This window comes from Odontesthes bonariensis, chromosome 5 (genome assembly GCF_027942865.1).
Source record: "Odontesthes bonariensis isolate fOdoBon6 chromosome 5, fOdoBon6.hap1, whole genome shotgun sequence".
NCBI lineage: Eukaryota > Metazoa > Chordata > Actinopteri > Atheriniformes > Atherinopsidae > Odontesthes > Odontesthes bonariensis.
Window position 1 is genome coordinate 31,246,663 of NC_134510.1, and position 23,004 is coordinate 31,269,666.

At 40.1% G+C, this 23,004-nt stretch overlaps 1 protein-coding gene across 1 annotated transcript in view; it reads left to right on the forward strand.

Moving 5' to 3' along the window:
- Window positions 1-23,004, forward strand: part of bbs9 (Bardet-Biedl syndrome 9) — a 158,761-nt gene that overhangs the window by 36,894 nt on the left and 98,863 nt on the right. Inside the window, exons 14-18 of the mRNA XM_075466085.1 lie at window positions 5,878-5,982; window positions 17,082-17,222; window positions 18,594-18,689; window positions 19,753-19,925; window positions 20,092-20,244. Of these exons, the coding sequence (XP_075322200.1) occupies window positions 5,878-5,982; window positions 17,082-17,222; window positions 18,594-18,689; window positions 19,753-19,925; window positions 20,092-20,244 (668 nt within the window). The remainder of the gene's footprint in view (window positions 1-5,877; window positions 5,983-17,081; window positions 17,223-18,593; window positions 18,690-19,752; window positions 19,926-20,091; window positions 20,245-23,004) is intronic.

The window sequence follows — 23,004 nt, forward strand, 5'->3', positions numbered from 1 at the left end:
TGTTAAAACCTGATCTGCCAGTCACACATCAAGCTAAAAATCTCTGATTCTGATCACCTGCTGAATAATAGGTGCATCCCAACTTTTATACCCTCTCAATCCAATTCAGGGTAATTTTTTCAGGAAATTATTTGTAAATGTAATGAGTGTAACTTCTGTCTGGTATTTATATACAGTACAAATCCTTAGATTTTCCTCTGCTTCTTTTTGTCTTTCACCCCTGTTTTATCCGGATGTCATTTGAAAGTTCATTTGAAACACTTCTTCAGCATAAACAACATGACAAACATCACCGCTGATGGTGTGACACCGCTTGGGTTTTTCATTACTTTTTACTTTTACGCTCCTTCTCCATCTTATCATTTTCTCCCCCGTCACTTAAACTTCCTGGTATGTTTTCACACAAACTTGCAGTTATGAAATGCACATACACAACAAAACACAGTTTGCTGCACGCTTACTGTTCCCCTCATATGTTTTGATTCTCCCGTTTGTGTGTGTTCAGACTTGTTTGTGAACATGTGTTCATTATAGGTGCGAATGTCAACTGTAGTTTTTTTCCAACCATTTGACAGAAATCTGTCACATTTTACTAGAAAAACCAAAGAACTAAAACTTGGTGATGCATGTGTGTGCACAAACACACGGGGAAATGGTTGTGCAAAGAGGAGGGGAGGTAGCGCTTTCTGACTTTTATTGTTATTCCAGTTTTTATTCGTCTCAGATGGCGACTCAATCCCCCGTTCACCACACACTGCCTCCTTTGTTCTGTTTCTCGTTCCCACTCATGTGTCCTACTCCCTCCTTCTCTTTAGCCATTTTCTCTCCATCTTTTCCTTTTCTGCCTCCTCTCTTTCATTTGTCATTTTGCCTGACAGTGTCTTTATTTCTTCCTGCTCCCCTTTTTCCCCCTTTTCTTTTCCGTTTCCCCATTCCATGTTTCCTTTTCACAGTACAGTTCATTGTTCCTAAGATCAGCAAAAGGGTGATATAATAAAGTTTAAATGACATAAGCAAAATAATAAGTATACGTTCCGGTTATTTAAAAACAAACAAAAAAAGTGCCTCTCAAATCAGCTGGAACATTCAGTTGTCATGTACAGTAAAAGTACTCTGAAATTCACATCTAAATATTTAGCTTTCTAAACTTCTGTTATGCAAAACGCACAAATCTGCACTTTAGACACACACTTACGTGTTGGCTGTAGAGTTGTAAAGCAAAATCTATGTAATCTCTCTGAAAAGTACAACCTATATTCACTGTATGTTTTGAAAGCATGCTCCATCTCGAGATAAAGTGCTGCATGTGCTTTTACAGTGGTGGTGTAGTTAGTGCATTAATCGGCCTCATACGCGGCGTCAATTTGCACAAACTTGATTCGCTATCACAGTTTCACTGGTCTGTACGAGAAGTTGATCATTTCATGTAAAAAAATAAATCAACCTGCATGTTGATTTTACATTTGTGTGCATATGCACGATTGGATCCAGAAGAAACTGGCCATAACTGATCACAGCTGTCGTGCTTCTATTATCCATTTCCATCATGTCTGTGGGCTGACCTGGGCTCTCTGATACTCGCCATACATCATATGGAGGTCTAACCGAAATCCGGAATGCAGAGATGTTATCTGTGGCTATTATAACTGTTAATCGCTTTTATGGGCGATAATGGCTCAGACAGTTGAGGGGTTTGTACACTGATTAGAACGCTGGTGACCCTGTGGAAAACTCTGAAGCCCGCGGAATCCCTGATGTGCTCATTGGTGTGTTAGCGTGTGTGAGCGTGATAAAGAGTACATGCAATCTTACCTGAACGTTTGCGTGTTTCGGCGAATGAAGAACACATTGTGGAGCATTTTGTAGGGTTTGAGACCAATTAGTGTTTGACATTTAATCTTTTTAAATGAGGGTTTGGTTAGGCTTGTTTAAAAGCAGACCCGACGCAGTGATTCGACCTCACGCTAACCTGTAAGGGTCACAGGTCAACGTTTAACGCCACACTGATGGCCACTGATGTTGTTGGCTCCTGGACTTGACGACATCTGAGACTACACACCTACGTTCACACGTACACGCTGGTAAACCAGCAGCAGATCAGGAATTTATCCTCCACATTTGTTTTTCTTTCATTGTTTTGCTTTTCATATTATTTGCATGTGTCAAGGAGAGAATGTTCACATGTGCATGTCCCTTTCTCCTTGTGTGGTATTGATCCCCATCTCAACCCCTCTTGACCCCCAACCTTTTTTTTTTTTTTTCAAAAGTCAGTTGTCACTTTAACCCGAGCTGTCAAGTACTATTACCTGAACCCTGGTGGGGACAGTGGGCCGCACCTCACACTCACCACTCACAATGTGTCTGTGTGAACAGGGACTTTTAAGGTCATGGTGGCGCTTACATTTGGCACAGAGTGTAAACTGCCTAGAAAGGTGAATGCTGCACAGGCCACAGCAGGTGAAGGTAACGCTGTTACTTTCTGTTTTTACTTTTGGTTGGTCTTGGAGACAACTGTTTAAATAATTCACATAGCATTTATTTGATTTGGAAAGCTGTTGGTGGCTGATGCTGCTTATTCCTATATAAGGCGCCATGCACGAGTCCTGCAAAACGAATGTGAAGACGAAAAGGAAACATTTTGATGAGATGGACAATATTTGAAGAGAGACTAACAGAGCTTGTCGTTCATATCCACCATGATCCCATATTCAAACTTCCCTCCTCCACTTTAGCAGGTAACCTTCTCGGTGCGTTTAGTAGTGTTTAGATTGTGCAGTCTTAACTTCTCAGCCAGGATTTCTGCGTTTAAACCAGACCTCATCATTTCAATCCCCACAGTGCGCACAAAACTATAACAAGCGTGTCAACAAAACACAAAGGAGGGTAACAATCCTGAGGACTGGCTGATGAAAGCACAAAGATTTAGAACAAGGAAACGATGCATGGCAAGGACCTGGGGATGAAGAATGTGCAGAAGCAGTGATGAAGTGGCAAAGCAAACAGTTGGTGAAGGTGGAAAAAAAGATGGAGAAATGTCTGGAAAAAATAGTGGAGGTAAAAGGAAAAGGAGAGGTTGTAAAGTAGGGGATTTCAGCCTACTTGATGGAGTTTGTTTTTTTTGGAAGTGGTGCTAATGGTTTAATGGGCCTGAGAACACTGGGACCAGTCTGAGCAGTCTCACTGGGACGGGCGTGGAGGTCATTCAGACATGTTACCTGTTGCTCACAGGTTCGATGGCCACAGAGGCGCTCTGACCTGTCCAGATGTGCCTGAATGTATCATGAAAAGCTCCAGACAAAAAAGTAGACAAATAGAGGAAAGGGAAGAGAGAGGAAGAGGGATTACTTTGTGTCCTCTTTGGTCTTGTTTGTGTGTCTTAATGGGTCTGGGAACACTTAACGCACTTAAACCAGTCTGACCAGCGTGACCTCCGGGGCACACGGGTTAAAAGCCTTCTGCTGACAGATAGAGTGACAGGGAGGAGGAAAGAAAGAAGAGCCATGAAAAAAAGAACGAGCCGCGAACATAGCTGGAGGACAGAGAGGGAGACATCATTTCCACAGAATGTTTGAACAATTCATTTTCATCAATCTTCAATGTTTTTTTTCATTTGCGATTTTTATTTTCCACAGAATGTTGAAACTTTCTTAAAAACCGGGCTGTTTGGTTTCAATTTTTAAAGTATGATATTTACATGGGAACGAACATAGTTTATGTGATGTTTAATGAAGAATTTTAATGAAAAGCATGAATAAGTTTGACTTTCAGTGAAGGATTTTTGTACTTTGTACAAAAACATCACTTTTGTCTGGAGAGAAATGGTTTGAGGCCAACACTAAAACCATAAGCTGCCATTTTATGTACAGTTTAGGATTGAATTGAACATAGACAAAAAAGAAAATTGACCGAAGAAGGATGGGGTGGAGGATTGAAAAGTAAAAAAAAGAACGAGAGGAGCTAATGCTGTCAGCGTCTGAGGAGTAAGGAGAAAGTCTGCTTTTATCCTTTATCTTCTCCTCTGTCAGTTGGAGATGAAGTGTCTCCCCTTTCATCTCCTCCCATCCATCTTGCCTCCTCATTCTCGGCCTGTCTTCACCTCCAAGGCCTTGTCTTTTTGTTAGCTCTGTGCGGTTCTAGAAGGTCATTTAGGCTTTTTACTTCTCTGTCTTGCAGTTAGTAATATGCAGCGATGTACACAGTCAGAGACTTGCACACACTTTTTCCTCACTTCCAGAAATGACACACACACACTTGTATGCACTTCCATTAAAGCACATACACACTCATACTTTGGGTTCAGTCACCTGTAACAGACCGGGCTCAGAAACATCACGGCCCATTACACCACCACACCACCCTGTGTGTATGTGTGTGTGTGTTTGACTGCATGGAGCCATTAGCTGTAATATATCCTTTCCTCTCTGTCTGTATTTGATCCCTGCTTTTTCTCCTCAGCTCTCTCTATTTCTCTCTTTCTCTCTGTTGGTTTTTGGGTATTTGAAAGAAGGCTAAAAGTCATCGGCCATCTCTCACGCTACATATAATTTCGATCCTGTGTGTTAGAGTGTATAGGGGGTTGAACACAAGTGAAAGTTCTGGTTGAGGTTTTAATTCTCTGTCTTCACCTTGCATGGCGATGTTTAATGTAAGCAATGTGTGACCAGTTCAGTGCATGTGTGTGTGTGTGTGTATGTGGGATCTGCTTAGTGTTGGGCTTACTGTATCCTGTTCTGTCGACACCTTGAATATGCTGACTCTATGAAATTGTGTGTCTGTGTGTGTGTGTGTGTGCGTGCGCTTTGTTGAGAAACCTGTTTCCTTATTCATCCTTCAATGTCTTTCTTTCAAAAGTGCTGGAACAAAATGAGTGCCTCTATTATAGAAGTCAGAAAATCTCAGTCAAAATCACATTAGCATTTGTAATAAGACAAATAACTGGAAGGGGAACTCCAGTGATATAGCATGGCTCTTTGGCACTAAATTGCACGAGACCCACAAGATATGGATGTTTAAAACAAGTGGCCAATGTTGAAGCAGAAAGTTAAGGTCATTCTATTTTGATTCGGTCGAGCTTCTGTAACACTACTTCTAATGCTTCTTTTAATGTACAGCCCAGTGTTTTTTTTTTTACTTAAATCCTGCCTTCCTTTATAGTAAATCTCAATCCCAGTCTGAAGTGCTCCAGCATTTCTTATCAGGATTAGAGTTTCAAACTTTTCGAGGATAAAACAAAATCTCATACATCTGCTTTTACAAGGAAAGCAATACTGTATGTTCTGTGATGGAAGAAGGAAATTCTCCTGTAATATTGTTGGACTGCCCCTTTAAAATCCAACCTTGGAACATCACCTTACTCTAGTATTTGTCATATGATACACTCTGTCTTTGTCTGCCTTCATTTCTCATCACTTGTGTACTGTTTGCTATCAAGTAAAGAAACAAAATGCAGGAAGTATCTTGTAGAAGAAGTGTTAAGGTATTGATCCTTTACCTGTGCTGGAGCTGCAACAATGAGCAAGGTTATTAAACTGATATTATGAGCTGATATTAAGATATTAATCCTAACCCAAATTTTTCATTGGATGGGGAAAGTTCTTGCAGATGCGTGTAAATAAAAAAATAAAAAAGTTTCTTGACACAAATGTTAAAAATGTTTTGGAAGCCAAATATACTTTGGATGCAAACATATTAATCATTGTTTAACTTTGCTGATAGTTGTAGCAATTCCACATGTTACAGTTCATTTTTCAAATTACAAAAAACTAGTGCTTCTCAAACTTTTGATGATCGTGTGCTATTTCAGGGGGGTTGAAAGAGAAGCCACCATTTTATCAGTTTAGCGTTCAAGATTAACACATGACCGTTCTCTGTGTGTAGGTGTTGGCTCAACCACAGCTGTGGGATTTTCAGCCTTCCTCAATGGCCGGTACCCTCCTGCTGACCTGACTGGAGACATCATTGTGTCCTACAGCTCCCCGACAGGTAAGAAGGCCCCTTGTGAGATGTTTTTATCCTGATTTCTGTGTGTGTGGTTGATTTCAAGTTTTTCTCGGAAAATCAAACGGGTGATTTTTATTTTCCTCCCATGCCACAGTTTTAGTTTTGACTTTATGTCACAGAATAAATCCAACATGTCCCTTACCCATAGAACATGTTGATCTAAAGGCCCTGTCACACTGTTGCGTATGAGAGAAGCGTATGAGTTGCGTATGAAAATTAATCATACGCACGAAAAGTCATGTTGATCTAAAGGCCCTGTCACACTGTTGCGTATGAGAGAAGCGTATGAGTTGCGTATGAAAATTAATCATACGCACGAAAAGTCCTTGAAAATAAAGAATGACTAGCGTATGAGTAGCATATGAACTGCGCATGCCCAGCGTACGTTTCAACGCGCCTATTGAGAATGAGGAGTCACGTGACTCCGGTCGGCCGGTCGGCCATGTTGGCAGAAGACGCTATTGGTTGCCAGGGGCAACGCCATTAACTCAGCAGCCTTTCCACATTGCTCCATTATTGCAGTAGACGACGTGCTATCAACATCTCTCGAGACATTCATCTCGATCATGCCTCCCAAGAAGCAATCGTCGTTTGCCCGGGCCCTGGGCCGAGGAAAAGGCAAAAAAACACAAGAATCATTCTCACCCAAACCTGCTGAAATGCCTGATGCACCTGCGGCTGATGAGTTACATGCTTCTGAGCGATCAAGATCCCCAACTCCTCCTCCTGACCGCTCCCGTGAATCGTCGGTTGCCTGCCGCCTCCATCTCCGCCCGTCTGGCGGAGATGGAGGCGGCAGACGGGCGGAGGCTATAAATATGCTAGCTGTACGGTACACCTTCATGCCAACATATGGCAATTTATGTCCAGCGTTCTCGACCTATCAGTAACGTACCTATACCTCTAGCGTATTCAGCGTATGCCTAGCGTATGCCTAGCGTATTAACCATACGCACAAAAGTTTTGAGCATGTTCAAAAATTTATTCCTGCCTCAGCGTATGTCAACGTATGCCAACATATGCCAACGTATGCCAGCGTGCTTGAAACGTATACAACCTATGCCTAACGTTCCCCTGGCGTATGTCAGCGTATACCAGCGTATGAGTGATAATTTTCATACGCTAGTGCCATACGCAACAGTGTGACAGGGCCATAAGAGAACAAATGAATGAAAAAAAAAATTGAGTGTTGCTTAACAATTGAGCGTAGCTCTTCTGAGCCATGTTTCCCTCAGACATTAAATTTAATGTCCTTCCTCCAGCTGCACTTACAGGTGCCACTGACCGGTCGTACAGTTAAATCTAGATACCTTTGTAACCGTAGTAAAATAGGAACTCTTCGCTGCTAATAGCACTGACAGTTGTTAAGTTGCATACATGTATTTACAGTATCTCAGCAGCTTCACACAGCTTAGTTCACTTAACATCCATTTTTTTTTTTTTTTGTTCAATAAAAACAGCTGTTAGTGTGCAAAGTGTAATGGAGCGTATCCATGAACTGCGAGCTTTCTTTTTTGTGGCGTATGGTGTTGTGATATCTTTAAATTTCATTTCACTTTTGCTCTGAACGGGATTCTGGAAAATATCCTCACATGGGTCGTAAAACTTTGAGCTTTGTTTGCCAAACCTCCAAAAAACATTTAACTCGAGAAATTCTCTCGCATTGCAGATGGTCAGACAATATGCTTCAGCTGACATTTTTTCAAACAGCCATGTGTGGCAAGAAGTGTAACACTTGATTCATAACACTTGAGTGTAAGTCTTGAGAATGTGTGCAGCTATCCCTGACTGACTTGTGCTTTCCTGCATAGCCGTTAAATCAACTCATGACTGTGTGATCTGGACCTTTGTATGCACATCTGATTTTACGTCGATGTGTTCTGGTGCATGTAAGCTTCTTTTAACGTTAATGTCGTTGTCGTAATACTACGAATACTTAGAGTGTAAAACGTTTTTCAATACCAGCATGACCATCACCTTTAAAAACATTAGGAAGTTAGCAGCTGCCTGGTTTATAATATCACATCCATTGCTGTGTGACAGCACTGAACACCATCTGCTAACAGAGCACTGAATTGGCATAAGGACATCTGGGCTCCTTCCAGACAAGCTCAGTTCATCCCCTTGCTGCCTCCAGGCATCTGTTTCCAGGCCCTGCAATATTTCTGGAAGATATTACTTCCAAAGCAACAATCCCACTCTTTATTTCAAATGTCACAGACCTCCCTTAAAAAGAAAAAAAAGCAAAGGAAAAAAAAAAGATTTATTTAAACGTTTGTTCGGAAATTGGGCCATGAAAAAAGAAAAAAGAAATCTGTGTTTTGGTGCTATTGTTTCCCCTGGATTACATTTGCTTTGGCAGGCACTTGTCGGTGAAACGGTTTCTCCTCCTCAGAAGCACACTTAATGTGAAATGGCTGGAAATATTGGAAGTGCTTCTTTCTTGTTAAGCGTTATTGTGACGCTAAAAATAGCTGAAAAATAAGGAGTCTGGAGTGTTTCAATGGACCTTATAAGCCAAGCCACTTGAAGGTGAACTGTAGGAAGCTGATTTTGTGTTTCGAGAAGGACCTGCTGGGCGCTGTGAGCAGAACTATAAAAGTTTAGTACAGATTAAAGGAAGAAGACACAAGAAAAGATGGAAAAAGGAGACTAGAGGTGAGGTTCAACAATAGGTCAGGTGGATGTACAGTATATATGTGCACATAGTGGGGTCGAGAGAAAGATTTTTTACTAAAGACAGGACAGCAGCCAGAGGACGAGGTATGTCAAGCCTGGGCAGAAAGAAGAAGAAAACAGAGAGGACCTACGCACTAAGGTGTGTATCAAAAGAAAGACCAGTAACGGAAGTGGAGTGGACCACGTTGTTCATGAGTGAATCACTGCTCCTGATTTTTATTACCACCGCATCATCTGAGAAATGTCAGTCAATAGCTGATTCCCCGCCCGTGTAACTAGACTTTGGCAAGAATGTTCCAGCTGAATGGCCAAGTTCAACTGTAACTGTAATTTGACTGTATTATGAATGTGACCGTGCTTATGGTTGGAAAATGGACGACTGGTTTTCTGTCAGATGATATCTTTATGACCTCGTAGACTACACTGAGAAAACTGGTACCTAGATAAGGGCAGAGCCTTTGGGAATCAATGCCTTAAACAGCCCGGCAACAACGTTGCATGCGCCCCACCCCCACCTCTGTTTTTTTTCCCACATCATTGGTTGTGCACTCTGCAGTGATTCAACCATCATAAAGGAGTCTTATCCCATCACAATGTAGATGGAGATTTGCAAAGTGGTCAACTTTAAAATGTGTTTGTATATAAATATGTAGGAGCTGTAACATGGTTGTAATTCCTTGGTTATTGTTCCAGTGCTAATCTCAAGTAATGCCTCATCACCTCTCATCCCTAAATGCTGTCTTTTGCTTGGGAGGAATGCATCACTTTGTATCCACTGCCACCCAGGGGTGATGATTACACACCACCCACTCCACATAACACCATCCCACCCTGAGGCTACTGTGTCCTTCTTTAAGCTCTACAAAGGCTTTGACATTTAAGAAGGCTGTTGACTTCTTAAACCCTTCAAAGGAGGCTTGATGATGGCAGGAGTAGTTAAAATCGAGAAAGAATTTCATTAGTGCCCCTCTGTGATTTTTCTAATACCCTGAGAGTGGGCTTTACACAAACACACTTGAGAGGATCAAGTGGTCAAGTTGGCATTTACAGTGCATTGTTAGCTCGCATACACAATGGGTATTTTCATTTGAGCACTGAACACTGAGTTGCAAACCATGCTGATACTTTCCATAAAACATGGCCAGTCATGATTCATTGGCTACTAAGCCAATTCGTGTGGAAACCAAGGAAGCCGTTTGGCAGTCTTTATTGTTTTCTCCTATTTTATTGAGCCTGCCAAAGTGACCAAAATCTCCTCATGTTGTCTCCAGGAGCAGCAGTATTTCGTTGGATCCTTCCTCTATTAGCTCTAAAGTCCATTTGCAAGGACTTTTTGTAGGTGTTCTTCGTTACCTCTGCCAAGCAGATCAGGTTCTTAGCCCTCATTGTTGGTGTGCACTGTACAACAACAGCTTAGCAACAGATTTGGAGGAAGGTGAGGTCACAGGCCAAGAAACAAGTAATTCAGTTCTTGTGAATAACAGGATTGTTTTAGATTGGGAGATTAAGTACTTTTGAAAGATTCCCCCCCCCCCCCCCCCCCCCCCCTATTTTCTCATGAGCTGCACCAATTACTCACAATATATATAGATATATAAAAATGTGCAGAGTGGTATACTGTGTATTTTCCTTTTTTTCCATTATGAGATTGTTCAGTCACCTGATAACATTGGGGAAAAAAAGAAAACTAGCTTTTCATTTGTTTGGAGAAAATGCTTTCTGGTAATTGACAGTCATGACATTTTAAAAGCGATATGTTATACGTTATACCTTCGTGCTCCACATATCAATACAACGATTCATGAATCAAACCCTTAATATCTGTCTCACAAGCCACACTATCCTATTCCCTCTGGGAGTACTCAGTCCATCTAAAAGGTTAGCCTGAAGATGAGCCAATAAGTTGTCAGCTGATGGAGGAGAATGTAAATCGAATCCTTTACTTGATTTAGAAGTTAGGGCAACAATGATTTGCACAAAAGAAGTATAGAAAAGGCCAGAAGGGATATTTTGAAAGCTGATATTTCATTCGAAGGCTCATAAAAAAGCAGTGAGTCTGTAGGTAATTATACCAAAGAACACCTTCTCAACCTTCTCAGCTATTATTGATATAATAAAGACCCACAGTCATGAAACATTAAACTGTCTTTTTTTTCTTCTTCTTTTTTTTCTACAACCCCGTCTAATGGATCCAGAATTTCACTCATTCCATCCAGTCTAATTTCTCAGCCGTTATAGGAGATTTCAGAACAGGAAAGACCAATTCAACACTGGCTGGCAGCTGGCCAAGAGTAGCTACTGTGTGTGTGTGTGTGTGTGTGTGTGTGTGTGTGTGTTTGCTATGGGAGCCTTTTCGCTTCATTTGACATGTCCTTTATATTTAGCCAAAGCATTCACTCAACATAGATTGTTTTGCTAATTTATTTTTTTGCTTTTCCTTTTCATTTTTCTCCCTTCTTTGTGTTGTTTTAATCTTTTTCTCCTTTTTCTCTCCCCCTTTCGTTGCTCTCTGCCTTTTCTTTGGCGAGCCCACTGCAGAAATCTGAGGCTCAGACAAAATAATGACAGGAGTTAGAATTTCAGATTAGATAATACTCCTCAGTATGAAGATATTCCAGGGATTTATGGACAATCACGTGTTCGAGGTAGATCACCCATCAGTCTCCAAATGTGTTGTCTTGCTTTGAAAATTTCCTGGTTGCCACTCCACATAATATTCTCATGACATATTTTAGGAGGCATCTGATCAGTCTCCACTTCATTCTGCAGTTTCAACATAGAAACACCTTGAAAGCTGTGCAGTAACATTAGATACCGTGGCTTTATTTTTGTTCTGACATGGTACATTTATTCAGTTTGAAAGCATCCACACTTAACAGCATTTCTTGCTAACACATTTTGCCCAGTTTTCTACATTTTTAGAAGAAATTCAAACAATTTACACTTCTGTTTTAATTGGTCAATGAAAATACTGGAAAATATATAAGAATTCCAGGGACTAACCAATAAAAAGCACTGCATTGACTTAGTTAGTGATTCTATATTTGGGTTGCGAAAACATAACATAATTGTTGTTCTGTCAACTTCTCCGTATATTCAATTTACCGAATGTTTTGGGCTTAACATTACTTATAGGAAAAAAATAAAAAATAACCGAAATTTTAAAGAAAAGGCAGAATTATTCTGAAATGAGAGTGAACGTTGCAGACTTTTTATAGGAAAGAGAGAATCGTGACTTTCATCAAGTTTAATAAGATCTGAACTTTTTGACTCAGCACCTTAGTGCCTTTTCATTGGCCTGCAACCTGCCATCTGCTTCTCATTCACCTTCGCAGGAAATCCTCTTCGACCAATCAAATCAGAGCTTAATCTTCCAGACTTCTATTGCTGTGGCCTAAAGGTTAGAGAAGCGGCAGACAGACCGTTTAAATCCCAGAGCAGCTGGAAAAATATGGCACTGAGGAACAGGGATATAAGATGCTCTCCCCTTGAAAAAAAAATCAAATTTAAAAAATCAGATTTTGCAATTTGAGTCTTGTTTTTATAATTTAGTGTCAGCTTTTCTACACATTTCAAATGCTGTTTGGCAGATTGCTTTTAGTCGTGCATACACACACAAAAAAACTGTGCATTAGAAAGCTAACGTTGCCATTTATATTTGCAAGCAGTCGAACGTACAGTCATACAGTTTGAAAAGAGTATTTCCATCCAGTAATTAGCTAATTGCCTCTATCAAGTCGGTGTTCCCCAAATCTGTCCAATGCCCAGCACATGCACAAGCTGAAAAGTTAGATTATTATATTATTTTATTAGCTGTTACAAGTCTTTGCATCTGAGAGCTCATACAATCTCAGCTACAATCAAGTCTTCCATATTAGGGGTTATTTTGTTGCTTATTATGTGTGTTGTCTGTTCTGTATATCTGTCATGGTTATATCCATGTAGACATTAACTCATGTTTTAAAAACAACATCAATCTTGTTCTCTAGGACGAGTTTCAAATTAAACACATTTTATAAATAATCTGTTTGAACAGAACCTCATGTTGTTGGCAGAATAAGATTTTCAATGTTTGCCAAAAATGTCAAATTCAAAATGGCTGAGAACTTGAAGAAATCAAAAGTCAGAGTTCTGTTGTGTTTTCCCAGAGAGGTGGCAGCAGTGAGCGGTCCTGGCTGGAATCAGTTTGACACGAAGAGAAGGCAAATATGTTGGCCGTGATGAATGATAGTTACATGCAGGGCTTCAACGGTTAATTAATTACTGCAGTCGTAGCATAGTTGAAGTTCATTGGCCCGGCCTTCATTTCTCTAGCTTAGCCCAGCCTCAAATCAATGGCTCTTTCTCTGCGAGTCAGTCAGCTGTGGCTGTGGATAGGGGTGTGATAAAAGTTTCATTTTGTAATCATTTTATAGCTCTGGACCACATCATTTTTAGGAGTGGTCAACAACTTTGTCAATTCATCTGAGAAGCAGCGCTCAGCCAGTGAAGCATACTGAGAAAAATGTTCAGATACAGCGAACAAGTGAAATAAGTGCCAAAAAAGGACTTAAACCAGTTGAAAAATAAGTTTTTTTTCAACCTAGAGTAGAGTCAGTGCAGGTTTCTCAGTTTGTATCTCTACAGATAACAGTCATAGTTAAACTTCAACTCTATCCCCGTCTGTAACACTGAGGATATGCAGAAAAAATCAGTTTCAATGGATAAAAGTTTTTTCTGCCATTCTGTCAGAATAATTTTCATACTAACCTTGACAAGAAGATATTTTATATTGGATTTAGAAATCTTATTATATTTAGGATCCATTTGGCTAAAGTTGGGGGCTGTGAGTTCCTCCAGCTAAAACTTCCAAGTGTGTGGGAAGGCAAAAATCAAAGACTTCCAGAATGTGTTTAAGGTTTGTGTACATCCACATGCAGGGAGATGGAGGTTTCCACACAGACCTCTTATGTCCAGACGCTGGACTCCACTTCCTCCATTTATCTTTGTCACTCAATAAAACCAGACAAGAGGAGTGATGTCTATTTCTCGTGCCATTTCTGTTTCTCTGATCTGTCAGACTTTTCTTTTTAACATTTATCTCTTCTCTTCTTACTTTCTGCAGAGCTTAATCCCAACGGTAAGTGTTTGGTTGCAGAGCTGGATAGACTAGAACTAGTAGATATGTATGCTGTCTTTATTAAAAAGACAAACATGTACTGTAAATGCACACACGTACATGAGAGATGCACTCATATTCTAGCATATTCAGTGTCCTTTAAACTTAGACATGCAGACACACACACACACACTACTGTATATACAGGAAGAGACTGCTGCCGAGTGTTTATGTTCCTGATATGTGATACTTGGCAAGAGTCTGAAGACACACACACACACACACACACTCATACACATTCCTTCACTTTATGGAAAATATAGATATGCATTTATATTCATTTATCCTTTCATACTTTATGCTGTTTACACAGAAATATCATCTGTCTCACATGCACTTTCAGACAGAAACACATACACTCTTATCTTTCACATCACATTTTGTCACACATTTTTATGGCTATCTTTGTGAGGACATGCTTTCCCTCTTCCCCCATCCTTAACCATAACAGCTAAGCACCAACCCATACGCTGATATTAAAACCAAGTCTTAGCGCTTAAATCCCTCCACCTACCAAAATGTTCTCACTGAATACATGAGCGTATACACAGAGACACACACATGTATCCAGAAGTAGTCCAGTAATAGTTTCCCTAGTTGTCAGCCAGTGTTTGTTTTGGTCTGTCTGAGTTTGTGTGCTTTGATGCAGAGGAGGATGTCCTGTAATCTGTAGTGGGCTTTAGAGGCTCTGCAGTAGTACACACACACATATCTACGTAGCTGTATACGTTTTTCTGCTACTCTCAGCTTCAAATTACCAGGCGTGGTTTGGTAGTTACAACAGTAGGGTTGATGTGTAGAATATCATCAGTTTTATGACATAGGACGTGAGTGTATGTTGGCCACGTGACATATGAATGAAGTATTATGTGATGTCTTGTGTATTGTAAGTGTCTTTTATTCCAGCTGGTTAAAAACTGGCAAAGTAAAGTAAGTGTTTCACTGACGTCTGGCAGCCTAATGCACAACATCAAATATAAGATAACTACTGCACCCTAAAAAGAGATGGGAACTGGAGTCATCATGTGTCAAACTACAACATCCAAAAAGCCATACCTGGAGCTGCTTTTCATTTAGCAATTCTGCTTGCAAATTAGCAAGTAAGGTTTTTAAGGACTGGAGTGCTTGTTTCCTTTATTGTTTCTCCTGGGGTTCACACACACACACACACACACACACACGCACACACACACACGCACACACACACACACACACACACACACACACACACACACACACACACACACACACACACACACAGAGGTACTTTACAACCAATTGGAATCAGTCCAAAGTACAATAGAGGTTCAACAGCAGCGGGGCAGTTGTGATTTTAAGTCGATAAAGCTTAATTTCCTACATCAATCAACTGCAAGCAGCTATCAAGATGGAGATCAAAGGTTGCGGTATCTGATGTGTCTGAGGATTTAAGTCAATGTACACAAACGGAAAAAAAAATCAGAATAGGAGCCGGCGTACTCCGGAATAAAACTCAAGTCTGTAAGAGAAATATAATATCCTCAATTTAATATAACTTGGAAATAGTTTCGTCATCTATCTCTAGTCCTTCTTTCTGGGCTTTGCACTTAAGCAAAGTTTTATAATGCAATTTTACAATGAGGAAAACTAATCTGAAACGGCTGCACAAGTTATAGAACAATTCTATTGCAGTCTGCAGCACCTCTGCCCATCTTTACTTAGAGATGCTCTGCCTCTCTAAGGTTCTCTTTATTTTCCCCTATCATTACTGACCTTTTTTGAGACGCGTTTGCCTCCATCAAATTCAGGATGAGCTACACTGTTTTTCATGAAATAGTAAAATGTTTCTCAATATTTGATGTTTTCTATTTTCTAGTGTGAACGGAATATAATCAAATATTGGTTAATGCAATTTGCAAATCATTGCGCTATGTTCTTACTTACATTTTACAATATTCCAACTTTATTGGTATTGGGGTTGTGTGGTAACTACCAGATTGCAAGCTCGCACTTATCCCCCAGCCCCTCCGACACCAAAGTGTCCATTGGGAATACACTGCACCCCCACATATATGAGCGTGTGTATGATGGTAAAAAGTGCTGTATGGATGTGTGAAAAAGAAACCCATTACTTTGTAGCGCTTTGCCGAGGTTAAAAGGCTCTGTTTAAGTGTGAACAATTTATCACATATCTAGTAAATGTGCAACATAATCACATTGACATTATGTGTGTGTGACCCTGTGTTGTGTTTGTTTGATGCGATTTATTGTTTAACTGTTCAGTCATCCAGAATGAAGGTTCATTGAGAAATTAAGGGAGTGAAGAAAGTGGCCCACAAAGCTTTCTCTTTTTAAATGGGATCCATTTCCTTTCTCTGCTCATGCTCTTTCTGTTCTCTGCTGTTTTTCTTGGCTTTACCACTTCCCTTATTCTCTCCCTGCCTCAGTTCATGTATTCAAACCAAATTGAATTATTCACATAATCACACAATAATTGCTTGTCTGGAATGAAAAGGTGCACAGTAGTTGTAGGCAATTATTACTATCTGTAATAACCTGGAACTTTCCATAATTAAACTGTCCCTCCCTCCTGCCCCTGCTGTCAATTTTCATATTATTTTTCTTTTAGTCGTTCTCATACCGGTTTATTTCCACAGGTTTTCTCCCTCTCCTGTCGTTAGCTCACCTCCTCTCCCCTGGTTACCTTTCTCCATCTCTTCTTAACAACTGTTTTCCTCCATTTCTCTTTTTCCCTCACTCTGTTATTCTTGCTAAGTGTAGATTTCTGCCAAGCTCAGCACTGCTTAGGCTCAGAACATAGTTGTCATTGGCCTTAAATTGCGTCCTCTCTTCTTTCTTTTTTCTCTCAAAATTTCCCCCCACTTTTCACAAAACTTCCCTTTTGGATCTCCGACAAACACACCTCCACACTCAGTGTTGATGTTGAGTCTCTCAGTCTCGCAGCACCGGGGTACTTGTGTAATCTGAACATCTGCAGTGCTGACTGTGTTAACAAATGTTAACCTGACTGCTGTTTGAAGAGATAGCCTAAAACTCAATGCTGTGACCTCGTTTGACTCGCAGCGTGCTACCTATACGGGAACTGAGCTGCAAATTAAAGGTTGTTTTTGCGGGATAGAACATCAGGGAGGGAGATTGGAGAGTGGCATAAAATATTGCGGAATGAATCATCTTAGTCATATGTGCTCTAGTTTTAGTAAAGTGGAAAACATTTTTTGACTGTGATGTCTTGACTTTTCCTCAGGGGTTCCCAGAGTTCTGCAGTCCAGGTTCAGTCTTCCCTTGGCGTTGGTGTGTGTACCTTCGTCTCCAGCCAAAACCACCAAGTTTAAGATCACTATAGACACCAACCAGCCACCAGTTGACCTCGGCTCCATCTTTCAAGGTAACACACACACACACACTCACACATTGTCATGCACATGTATACTGATGCTGTCAGCAGGTTACCAAAAAAGCAAGGTTCTACTTTTGAATCAAAAACTTTTGTAAACAAAAGGACCTTTTTTTTTTTCCTTTAACACTTTTTTTTCTGGACTTAATACATTTAAATGCATTCTTTTGTCAATAAGAAAATATATTTAGCTGTTTACTGTCAAAAACCTAATGCTGTAGCAGATGGACTTCAACTGCTGCTCAAAACATAAAGCATCACCTGTGCAACACATGGAGGCAGGTTGGTGCCACAGGCATGTATGGCTTCCAGGGGCCCTGGGTCCCCACTGTTTATTGATGATGTGACAGGAATTAGCATCCAGACTAATTCTTGAATAAAACGCACTGTGGAGATTTAACCAAATAGCAGCAAGGTTCATTTAAAAAGGTTCACTGGCATTGATGGATAATGACTGAAAACATACCACAAAGCAACTCCAGGAACATTTTTGGGATAAAAACATGGAATATTCTGCTTTGACAGAATCAATATCCTGATCTCAACCTGAAGTAGCTTTACTTGCAGAAGACAAAACAACTGAAGACAGCTACACAAAGGAGGACATTCATTCTTCGGTGATGCTTATCGGATTGATTTGAATGTGAATACCCTGAAATTAAAACTAAGAATGTACTCTTCAAGCCAGTCGTGATTATGCAACTGTATCTTAAGTATGTTTTATTTCAAGAGCTAGAAAAATATTTTCATGCCGTCCAACACTTTTAGACTCGACTACTAAAAGGCAAGTCAGTAAAAAGAAGTGAACATACACGTCTTTTTTCATTCAGGCATTACAGTACATGTCCTTTCAGTTCTTTTCAAATAGACTCAAATAGATTCATGCTGCTATTGTTTTCTTTATAGGTTATAATCAGTGATGTGGTCATCACACTAAGGCAAATGACAAAAATTTGAACTGCATTGAAGGGGGAGGAATGAGAGAGATGTGTAGCTGTGGGAATGTGTATACATTTATATGAATAATCAACTGTTATTTGTCTGTGTGGTTGTGTATTTATACAAATGTGTTTATACATGTTTATTTGTGAATCTGTGAATTTCAGCTCTGGGAACCTCTTTTCTGTTTTCCACTTATCTTACAATCAGCTACAGTCAGCAACTCTGACGTCTAAACACACACTTAGTGTTCCTACAGATCGTATTCTTCTTTATAACGATGTGAGCTTATATTGTGTGTCTTTGTGAAGAGTGTGACTTTGTCTTGTTCCCCTTTGTTGGCGTCCTGTATCATGATAGAATGTCCTATCTGTCTCATCACACTGCTTTTTATTTTCTTTTCCTCTCTGTCTCCCTCTGCAGAGTTTTCAGCTAAATCAGAAGATAAGGATGGGAATAGTTTGGCTTTTCAGTTTCTGTCAGGAGCCAAAGTTACCGTGCAGGCCTCCAAGACCTCCCGTGAGTCCCCGACAGCACCAAACAATGTGACGCTGATTTGTTTCCATCAATGCTGGTTTCAGTGTTGGCTTAAATTCTTTGACATGCTTCCATTTCTAAAGCCAATCCTCAGCTGCTGAGGCCTCTAAACTTCTTAATATCTTTCGATAGGTTTGTTCCTTTTTAAAACTTTTAAGCCTTAAAATTAATAATACTTCCCTCATCACTGTGACAGTTTAACAGCATTTAGTACTTTGTGATAACTTTTCATATCTGATAACATGTTAAAATGAGGCCTTTTGATATTTGTCATGCTTTTGATAACTTTCCCTTTCACTGACATCTTAATTCTTTTTCCAAATGTTAACTTCCAAATACTCAAATATGATATGATAATTAAATAGTTGCCTTGTTGTCTTTACTTCTGAAGGCACATAAGTACATGGTTTTCACATTCACCCATCATGTTCCCACTGTTTATTGATGATGTGACAGTAGACATATAAGCATCCAGAATAATTCTTGAATAAAAATGACTGTATCATCTGTGGAGATTTAACCAAAGGCAGCAAGGTTGATTTAAAAAAAAAAAAAAAAAAAAAAAGGTTCCTTAGCACCGATGGATAATGACTAAAACATACCACAAAGCAACTCCAGGAGCTTTTTTTGGGCTAAAAGCATGGAATATTCTGCTTTGACAGAATCAAAATCTGTGCTTTTACCTTTTAAAACCCAGAGCGATGCACGTCACATCAGCATTTTGAAGACAAATGTTCTAATTTTAAGAATCTTAATAAACATGAGGCCAAAGTATTCAATTTACAATCAAATCAGAGGTAACCTCTCAATTAGTTTTGAGAAATAAAAGGCTTTCATGGACAGTTTTAAGCCTCAGGTTTTAGAAGGTTTTTTTATTTATTTTTTTAAACAAATCCTGAGCTTGTAGTGTGTTAAACAGAGGTCATAGTAGCAACTACACATCGGCAGGCTCCGGCAACGTGTGATGGCTTTAATATTTCAATGTTCGAGTCAACTCGCGGTGGCTTAATTTTCTCAGCCTCTGATAACTGTGTCTGTTTGTCAGAACGTTACCGTATTCAGAGTGACAGCTTTGAGGACATGTGGTTGGTGGTGAAGGAACTGGTTCAGGGGTTTGATCAGCATTTTGCCAAACTGGGAATCAAAGACTTCAAGAAAAGCTTCACTGGTCCACTCCCTCTGCAGGAGTACTTCCTGTCTTTGGACCATCACTTTCAGGTACAAACCCACCCAAACACTTGATGTTTAAAGGTTAGACATAATGAAAGAAATAGGAATTCATATGTATCTTATTTATTTATTTTTCTTGTACATCTGTTTTGTCTGATGTAATGGGAAGCTACCTGAGAGACGTGAAACATTTGTGTCTTTCTGTGTGTGTTAGCTACGTGTCAGTGCTCAACAATATCAGGATCTGCTGTCGGAGCGAGCGGTCCAGTTCAGAGCCATCCAGCGCCGTCTGCTGACTCGGTTCAAAGACAAAACCCCAGCACCGCTGCAGAACCTGGACACACTCCTGGATGCCACTTACACCCAGGTTAGAGACTCACACGCAGATAAGCCCACTGCCTGTTGGATGTAACTCCATTTGGAATTTTTCAAGTAGAAAGTCACTGTTGAGCCAGATGAGGTGTTTCAGCTTCATATTAAGATACCTTTGAGAGACACCCTAACATAGATGATGCCCTTTCTGGCAGCCATATGTCCCATCTGGCTTGAAAATTAAAGGAAGATGGGGTGAAGAAACTCTGGTAACCTAACCCACTGTGCTGCCACTGTGACTTCATCTCGGTGTATTTTTTCAGCGTTCTGTGCTACTTTCACACACAGAAACATGTCATTTATGTAACAGAGAGTTTTAGACGGCGCTGATACACGTGTACCATTAACGGGCCGTATCTGTTTAAACTTATGTGACTTTTTGTGTACGTGTCCAGCTGGGTGTGAGCTCACAGCTAATCACCTAAACAGAGAAAGTCCATAAATCACCAGAGTACAAACTTCCCACTGTAAATCCACACTAACACATCATCACCGTGTGTCTGTGTGTACATCTACCTTTCAGAGGGCCAGTTAGCGTTTAGGACATTAGGACATTTGTGGAACATAAGGACGTCTTGGATGGTCATCATTTATGATACCTCCAAGAGGCTTTCAAAGGGTTCCGACTTTTTGTGTTGAGGTGGTGAATGTTTGGGCAGCGGCCTCACATGCATGTGAGTGCGCAATGTAGCTGAGGTCAGAATTAAGCTGATTCTAAATCAAAGCAGTCGTAAAACTTTTGTCTCTCCCTTTGTTTAACTTTGACGTATGAGAGGGTGGAGCTGTTTGAGTCTCACCATTATGTTGTGCGTGTATGTGTGTGAGAGTGAGACAAAGTGATGGTTGCTTGCCCCTGCTGTTTACTCTAGAGGAGGAATTGGCGGTCACCACTTCCAGCGTCCATTAGCTTCTCGTTAGCGTAGTGAGTCTGGGTGACATCATCTCTTCATTAGCTGTTAAAGCTGTCAGTACGTCACTGTTAAGCTCTGTGATCTGAGCCACCCTCTCTATCCAGCTCACTGCTCTAATATTGTATTCATTGAATGCAAATTAATTTTCAAGGTTCTGAGATTTTGTTGGATCTTAGTGAGAGGAAATGAATGAGCTTGTTGAAGTTGAAACGCAAATAAACATTGTTCACCTTGGGCTGGCTTGGTTCTCGCTTCGATAAGCAATCAGGGAGCCTGATCTAAACATTAACATACTCACTCTGCTTAATGTCTTTAGACTTAACTATTTAGACGTCAGCACTTATTGTGATAATTCTTCATCAGCAATATTGTTGGAGACATGCAATGCAGACATTAAAAATGAACAGTCCACGGTTAAGTATTTTGGATTTAATACACTTGTATTGGGATAAGAGAGAAACCTTCAGATCCATAAAGAAGTCATAGTTTTTAAGTTGTTTTTTTTTACTTTTCTCACCTACTCTAAATACTCGGGGGGATACATGGGTCAGCTTACAGAAATCGCACACAGTGGAAGCTGTTTACATGTTTACGATGCCATGTTTGCCCATGCTACCTGCTAGATACAGCCATACAGCTCTATATGAAAGATGAACATTGTCACCACAATGTCACCAACTGGATTGTTGACTGTTTTAAAGCCTTTTTGTTATTGTGATGTGGCCTCACTAATGTAAAATCACTAGAAGTCGATATAAAGAGCTCCATAAAACTTTGTGTAACCTTATAACTCACACTGTTGACTTCCAGTCTGTAAATTGTATCACCTATCGTCAACATGCCATCCTCTCCTGCCATTCTCGCTGTTGGTAGCTGTGAAATCGTGACTCTGCCTCCTCAGGCTAATGCTTTCTGCTGTCACTCCTGTCCATCACCCATTCGTTCTCTCAGTCTTTTTCTCTCTGTTTTCTTCTCTTCCCGCCATCCATCGGCTCGTATGCGGGAAGTTTCTGACACACTATACACTCTGTAATGTATACACACCCCCCATAATGGAGGCTATCGATGACTGGTCGGAAGAGTGATGAATGCGTCAAATTAATAATTCATGACAGTATTAAGAGTCATGCTTCCGAGGCCAGGGACAGCTCAGCAGTTTGGCTGCTATAACAAGACAGATTTTGTGAGGTTACATCAAATCCTGATAAAAGCATCCCCTGTCAATCTTTGACAGGGGATGCTTTTAATTTTATTATTTACTTTTTCCCTTGTTCTTGTTCGATCCTTGTGGATTTTATTGCTTTACCATTGACATTTTTAAAGAAATATCAGGAATGAATTCCTCTCCAGCTCGCCTATTTCTTATTGATTTTCCTTTTGAGGCAAATCCAATTTTCTTTATTATCACTTTAATACAGAGACAAATTTATTTCTAAAATTCTTTCTTTTTAAGCTTTTTGAGACGAAATGATAAATAAGTCATTTAACAATGATTTAGTTACAGTGAAGTTTACATATCATATTCCCATTTCATTCCGTGCATGTTGCTCAAAGGCACTTTACTGTGTTGATGTAGGAAGGCGGGACAAAGCTCCTTCACTTCTCCCACCATGATCTTTTCCAGTCACGACCAGGCATTTGAATCAAGTAGCTCCTACTTAAAATCATCCACCAGGTGAAACCTTGTTTGAATATTTAGAAAGTAGAACATTTCTGAAAGTTTACTTCATGAAGCTATGGCTCCATGCCTGCAATCACACTGTTGTTAGAATGGTAAAGGAATGTGTGGCCAATCAGGAATGTTGGTGAACCAGGCACCTCTTTCATTTCAGCTCGGAGGAATG